Source organism: Limulus polyphemus, unplaced genomic scaffold (genome assembly GCF_000517525.1).
Source record: "Limulus polyphemus unplaced genomic scaffold, Limulus_polyphemus-2.1.2 Scaffold477, whole genome shotgun sequence".
In the NCBI taxonomy this organism is placed as follows: Eukaryota; Metazoa; Arthropoda; class Merostomata; order Xiphosura; family Limulidae; genus Limulus; species Limulus polyphemus.
Genome location: NW_013666087.1, coordinates 415,086 through 423,027, shown reverse-complemented (window position 1 = coordinate 423,027; position 7,942 = coordinate 415,086). Strand labels below are relative to the sequence as shown.

Below are 7,942 nucleotides of genomic sequence, written 5' to 3'. Positions count from 1 at the left end.
CCTTCTAATTATAAACTATAATACCTAAAGTATGGCCTTCTAATTACAAACTATAATACCTAAAGTATGGCCTTCTAATTACAAACTATAATCCCTAAATTATGGCCTTCTAATTACAAACTATAATACCTAGTTTTATTCTTATTCTATATATATATTTATCCAGCAAAGACTAAGTTAAGAAGTCTGGCAAGGAAAGGATTAACGAGATTCCCACTGTCCCTATCTACTATCTAGCGAAACCACAGCCAAGGGAACGGGCTTGGAGAAATTAGTTATTTTTACAGTAAAATGCATACCTATCAGTTAAAAAGTCAGAAACCAATTTCAAAGCTTTTTCTGTGTCAGTCAAAACAGTTTGCACTGCATTCAATTCGGATTCCTTGGGATATATAGTGGAATGTTTGGCCATGACATGACGATCATCCGCAGAGTCTGGTCTAGATGTGGGACGACCCTGCAGAGAAAAATATTCTAAAATGACTTCTAAAACATGAGTATCACACACTACTGCTACAATATGGCATTTTATCTCCCCCACCCAGATTAAAAAAGACTAAGTAATCTATACTTGTGTATGCTTAACAGTGGGTTCAAATATCTTGCCTCTATATTTTATATTACCCTCAAAATACATAAAAGGTAAAAAGTGCCCTGAATTGTGATGTATCATACATAAATTAACATGTTTCTTTACTGTGGCTATCCCATCGCCTAAATAAAAAAAAAACATTTTACAAAATTTCTTATTGAAACATTTAAAAATAATGAACAGCAAATCTATAAAACAAAAAGTAAATTATAACAATGATTCCTATTGCAAATAATGACTTCTCATAACTTCTCAAACAATCCTTTTTGTTTGTTTCACACGTTTCATAGGTCATTAAATATGGTGTGGAACAAAAATTAAATTATAACAATGATTCCTATTGCAAATAATGACTTCTCAAACAATCCTTTTTGTTTGTTTCACACGTTTCATAGGTCAAAAAATATGGTGTGGAACAAAAATTAAACTATAACAATGATTCCTATTGCAAATAATGACTTCTCAAACAATCCTTTTTGTTTGTTTCACATGTTTCATAGGTCATTAAATATGGTATGGAGCAAAAATTAAACTATAACAATGATTCCTATTGCAAATAATGACTTCTCAAACAATCCTTTTTGTTTGTTTCACATGTTTCATAGGTCATTAAATATAGTGTGGAACAAAAATTAAATTATAACAATGATTCCTATTGCAAATAATGACTTCTCAAACAATCCTTTTTGTTTGTTTCACACATTTCATAGGTCATTAAATATAGTGTGGAACAAAAATTAAATTATAACAATGATTCCTATTGCAAATAATGACTTCTTAAACAATCCTTTTTGTTTGTTTCACATGTTTCATAGGTCATTTAATATGGTGTGGAAGTCCAGGTAAAGCACTTACAACATTCTCCTAATAATTCTAACACATATGCACAATTTATAAGTGGAGAAAACTTTGAAAGATTAAAAAATACTTTTTTTGGCACATCTTTCATAACAGTATCTTAGTAATGTCTTTATTTCACAGTTTCAAATTGTAGCATTGTGAAAAAAAAATTATAAATTGAAAACAAAATTGGACAATCATCTTAAAACCTGTAACTGCTTGGACAAAAAAGTATGAATTAATAAAAAAAAATGATGGCTAAACGAGTATTATTCTATTATGGACAACAGAAAAATTAGTAAATTTGTTTTTTTAGAGAACTTTCATCAAGTAGTAACTACCAGCAGTAATGTTAAAGAGTTTTTACTGGTCTTTCTACATGTCATAGCTCACTGTCTGACACAAAGTTTCTAACTCACCATGGTCATAGCTCACTATCTGGCACAAAGTTTTTAACTCACCATGAGTGGCATCATAGGAGGCCTCAACGGAGGAGTCCCAAACATTGATCGTGGTGGAACTGGCATTGGTGGTAAATCTCGAGGATCGCGGCCAGAACGTATTTGCCATTCCATAAATTCTAATTCTTCTTCATACCTACGCCGCTCATCCCAATATATTCTCTCTTCTTCTTCCATAAGTCTGATTAATGAATAATGATGATTAGATTTAGAGATACATGTGTAGTTACATATACATATTTAATTTTCCAGAAGTCTTAGCACGTAAACATTAAACACTGTAATTCAGAACTAGTTAAGAGAACATTAAATCAACCAATGTTCACAAACAAAGCAAATACAATTCAAGATTTAACATAAGGTGTTCTGAAACATGTATTCTTTACCTTCTTTGAATCATAGACTTAATATTTAGATTAAGATATACCAATATGACTGAAAGAGCAATAAAACAGTCATGCACACAAATTCAAGTGTTTTTCAATCTTATCTGGGTTATGATATCCCTCGAATTTTGCATGCTTTTCATATTAGAAATACTCAAATTGTAAAAAAATAAGCATGTAGTTACAATATAGTTTAGTTACGGTTTTAAAAAAGTTCATATAATTGTAGAATTACTATTATTTTTAAGTTGTGAGCTTTCCAAAATTGATATGTGAACTATTTAAAAAAAACATTAAAATACTTCTTCTCTTCTGAGAATTAAAATTTTTTTATTGTTGATCCAAAAGTTCCATTTTATGCATCCAGTCCATTTCAACTTGATTCATGTTCATTAACATTTATTATGATATTTTATTTTACATACTTCAGTAGTTACCACTTCTGCAATAAATTTAAAACAAGAAAACACTGAAAACTGATAAATATTTATCAATGATCTAGAACCCGACCTTACAAAATGGCACCACCATTACTATACCCTTTTTTTTCTTTTTTTAGAATGACTTCAAATTGCAACATAAAACTACATTTGTTTAACCTAAATAGCTTTTAACATTTAACAGTATACATTTGTTTATACTTAAATTGTATTGTTTTATTGCCCTTTGAACCTGTCTAAACTAATATTTGCACCACTTGGCAAAAATGTAGCTCACGTTACCCTGTCGAAATACATAAGACACATCATACTTCTCATACTACGGGAAATTCATAAGTCCGCAAACCTACCGTTGTGCCACTAGTGGGGCGACTAATCTTGTCAGACCAAATAGTGGGATTTGACTGTCAATCTTATAAGGCACTCATTGCCCTAAAATGCACAGTCCAAGTTTTTCTTTTTTTATGATAACAAGATGATAACTACTGGGCCATAATTGACCAACAGAGGAGGAAAATCACATTAAAATAAGACATGGATAATTACAATTTCAAAAAATGATAGTTTATTTGGAAATATAAACTGATAATTTGGATAGAAATATTCTATAAAAATCAACAAGTGTATTGCTAAGTCAAGACTGCTTAGAAATGAAAGTTGAAATGTTTTTTTTTTTTTACATTTTCCTTTGCAAGTTACATTAGATAAATGTTTCAAAATGAAAAAAATGAATTCTAAAATATTTTTGAGTTAATTATTGAGCTGCTTTGAATATTATATGCAAAGGATACAACTACTTGCTGTTAACATTAAACATATTTCTTTAGCTATAGTTTACAAAATAACCAATCATACCAAGAAGGGGAAGTTATCTTGAGAAAATTCAGAAAGTAATACAAAGCTAGATCAGCTAGATATATCATAAAATCTGAGATCATATATTTAAAATGTTATATAAATGCTATTTATATGCAAGTCAACAATGCACACACATACTGGTGTACTTGTTTTTAAAAATACATACTAATCAAACTTCACAAGTAATTATCAAAGAATAAGAACTGGAATTCTAAGTTTATGAAAAATATTTTCCCACAATGAAAATAACTTCAATACAAATTTCTATCATGTGTACAATTAAAACTACATTTCATTATTTACACCCGTTTGCAGGGTGATTTAACCTACTTGACTCTACCATTTGTTCCTCATGTGGAAAACCAATATTTATGGAAAAATAAGTGGTACATAGGTAATACTAACAATGAATAAATATAACAAATAAGCCACTTTGAAATTTCAAAACGTCTACACAGGAAAATCAATACAAAAAAATTTTTAAATCATTTTTAAATAACAAGTTTTAGGCTTTATGGAAGTTTAAACTTAGTTACAAGTGTAATGATCGTGTACTATAACAACCAGTCCATACAATGATCCACAACTAACAACGTATGAAGCAATGACACCTTCAATCAAACTAAAACAATGGAATGTAATGGATGATATTTCTGTTTCTGAAGAACAAGCAATTATAAACACCACTGTTGTTACAGCTGAGTTTCCAAAATATATCAGGAATAATAACACAAAAAATTACATATATGTTGGTAATAAAAACTTGATCCAGGAGCAGAAAAAAGCCAGTGAACCATTAATTATATGCCAGGCAGGAAACTACAATGTACATAAATGTTTTATTAATTACCTTATTATTATAAACAGAAAAAATAAGTCCCTGTACTACATTAATTATGTTATTTATGATGAATTTGTTTAAAAAATATTTTGTAAAAAGTTTTTAAACAAAAAAATTACATATTAATGATTCAAATATATCACGTTTGTTAGCATACATTTTTTTTGTTCTTCCTGTGTTATATCTTGTCAGCTTTAAAATCATTCTGCAACTTTAGCAAATATTTCTTCTTGTCTTAAAATTCTATTGTTTAAGAATGTTTCGAGAAATGGATATATTTAAATTATTCTTTAGATGGCGTAGTGGGCTTTATGTTCTAACTGCTAGCAATTTATCCACCACTTAAAATTCTATTGTTTAAGAATGTTTTGATAAATGGATATATTTAAATTATTCTTTAGATGGCGTAGTAGGCTTTATGTTCTAACTGCTAGCAATTTATCCACCACTTAAAATTCTATCGTTTAAGAATGTTTCGAGAAATGTATATATTTAAATTATTCTTTAGATGGCGTAGTAGGTTTTATGTTCTAACTGCTAGCAATTTATCCACCACTTAAAAATTTTTCTAACAAATCTGGGATTGTTTGTCACAGACTGCTTGAATCTGATAAAGGTCTGAACTTCCAGTTTGAAGTATCTCCAAATTACAACAGTCCAATGAAGCTAATATTACCCAAAATATATGATTTTTATAAAATTATAGCTTCTATTAAAAAAAAAAAGATGTTTATTTTGTGCACAATTTCAAAATATCCAAGTTGATGTTTCTGATGGTATTAAAACATTCTATTCCTTTCATTATTTGGCCTTACAAGTGTTTTTTAGAAGGAGATACAAATAAGAAATGAAAATATTTATTGGTCCAAGTGTATTGAGTTGGATGGCAACATTTGTTAATCCCATAAGTAAAAACCACTAACAAGTTTCTTATTATGTACTTGTAATAAATAAGACAATCAAATGTTTAATTAAAACTTTATTTTTTTCAATTTAATGAATGTCACCAATAAGGAAAAATCCTGATTCACTATAAATGAATGTAAAAAACGAGAGTACATGATTTCTTAAAACAAGGCTGAATTTGGTGAGAGGTCATTCTTCTAGTGACTGGTTACTGTTGAGATCAGTGATCACAGTGTTTAATGCATTTGGTATAGTCAGTCACCTACTACTAGTATCCAAGTGTTTTTTATAAAAATAAAAAAAAATTCAACTGAAATGTACTTGCATCTGTGAAGTAATCAATGTGTTAGATGTACACACAACTTTTATATTACATCATTCATAATTACAAGATACTGAAGTGATATTCATGTTCAAAAATATCAATTACTTTCAGTGTGAAGTTGAAGCTTATACAGCTTATCTTTGGAAGGTTAATAACGCTTTTGTACATGTTATTTACTTGCAATTGTTACAAATTTATACTTCAAACACTGTATTTTTATAATTTTTGGAAGATTATGTAAGTACCATTAAACTACTTCTTAAGCACTGTAATTTAGATAGTTTTCACATGGTTTGAGAGAGTCTGTTGAAATTTCAAAATGAACATATGTTGTATGAGATAAAAGCCAGTTACAAACAACACAAGATTTAATTTACTCTCACGCATATGACCTACTTAATCATCAGATTTACATTGTTAGACTTAAGCCACATGTACACTACTGTTCTTAATGAAAATAAAGTGTTCAATATATTAGTGTTGGTGTTATTCATGATAAAAACACTCAGACATATAGTACACATGAAAACCTTACGTTGCCACTTGGAAAATAAAAACTAATAACAAAATATAACTAATTAAACCACTGGCTTCATCACGTATGCCAAACTCTTGGGTACAGATAAGTCTATTGGAACAGAAAAGTTAAACACAGTATGATACATATTACAAAGTTCAAGAAGACAATATCATGCTGAAAAACTGGCAAATGCCAATTCATTACTATATAGGTCATTAACATATTAAATAATGTGTTTGTAATTAATCATTACATGTGTAACACTGAAAACGATGTTCCACTTTTCAATCCAAATGGTTCATCAATTATCCTACCAAAAATTATTACTTTTTGTCAGTTATAAATTACTTCAATGTTAGTAGAAATTGCAAAAAAAAAATCCAAATATACGTTAGGATTTTATAATGTCTCCAGTTTCTTCTCACCTCATTTCTTCTCTCAAACGCTCATCCTCGAGACGTCTGTAGAACTCTTCACGTAGCTGTTGTCTCCGTAACGTACTCTCCTGAATCTTCCTCTGTCGTAAACTAGGTTTAATATCCACAACAAGCTCAGGATCCACTTTTTTCTAAAAGAAATATGTTATACTTTACAAACAGAAACTTTGCTATCTTTGTTAAATAAATTTAACACATTATTGTTGAATACACACAGCTACATATAAAGGAATTGTACAGTTATACATCAAGTACTAACAGTTACTTTGAAATAAAACATCATTATATCATTTGATAAAATAACAAGTGAAAGCTTATAAGAAAGCCAAAGCAAGAGCCATTTTTACAACAACAGATCACCTTTTTATAATTAACAACCATGGCATAAACCAAAGTTATACACTATCGTAAAAAGATTAACATATAAATAATCTCCTTAATAATGTGAAAGCACTCTATGGCACTGACAGATAATCCAACAACAAAATGTGTCAAAAATTAAATGTAATTTTTCTTTTACTTTTATACACTGTAACTGAACATTATTACACACAATATCCTTGTAAAACAGATTTTATCCCTTTAGAGGATAAACATATTTGAGAAAATACATAACACAATATCTATAAAAACACATTACCTATCTACATCACAATCTTATTTTTTGATAGGTATGTAATAGTCATAAAACTATATATTAACTCAAGGTCGGCTGGAAAATACTATACTAACTTATCTAGCACCAGTTGGCACTTTAAATATGATTCTCAGGGTAATGTTGAAAGCATTGAAGCACTTAGTTACATCTAACTATTGACATTCCACATTCCATTACAATCTACCATGCATGACATCTTCCCTTATCGTAAGGAAGAAGATGAGTATATCCAGTATTTGGAAATATGAAAACTCTTTTGACATTCCTTTTGTGCCACATATCCAGCATCAAGCTTGAATAAAGATAAAAATACATACAAAGTAATCTAACCATTCTTGAACTATTTGTTTTAAATGAAAGTCACTGAAAACTCATACAAATTTCTGAAGTAAAAGATAACACAGGTCTGTGATGGTTTTACTGTCTTGAAATTTTTTCATGTTCTACAGTAATTCCTATACACTGAATCCAAAAATGATATCCATTTTTCTACATCACATACAGATTTTTCACAAAACGTCATAACACAATACATAAAAGAAAGACCACAACATGTAGTTTTGAGACTGAAATATGTATATTTAACAAAAAAAATCAGGATGAATGAGAATGCATATTTGTTTGACATCAATGTTCTTAATTTTTCTTCAGTTTGTTTGTATTTCTGTTAACAAACAT

The 7,942-nt window shown here is 29.1% G+C and overlaps 1 protein-coding gene across 1 annotated transcript in view; it reads right to left on the bottom strand.

The window, feature by feature from the left end:
* LOC106458504 (zinc finger RNA-binding protein-like) overlaps positions 1 to 7,942 on the bottom strand; it is a 93,666-nt gene that overhangs the window by 30,770 nt on the left and 54,954 nt on the right. The window contains exons 11-13 of the mRNA XM_013918025.2: positions 6,595 to 6,737; positions 1,894 to 2,074; positions 300 to 457 (exon numbers count right to left, since the gene is read on the bottom strand). Of these exons, the coding sequence (XP_013773479.1) occupies positions 300 to 457; positions 1,894 to 2,074; positions 6,595 to 6,737 (482 nt within the window). The remainder of the gene's footprint in view (positions 1 to 299; positions 458 to 1,893; positions 2,075 to 6,594; positions 6,738 to 7,942) is intronic.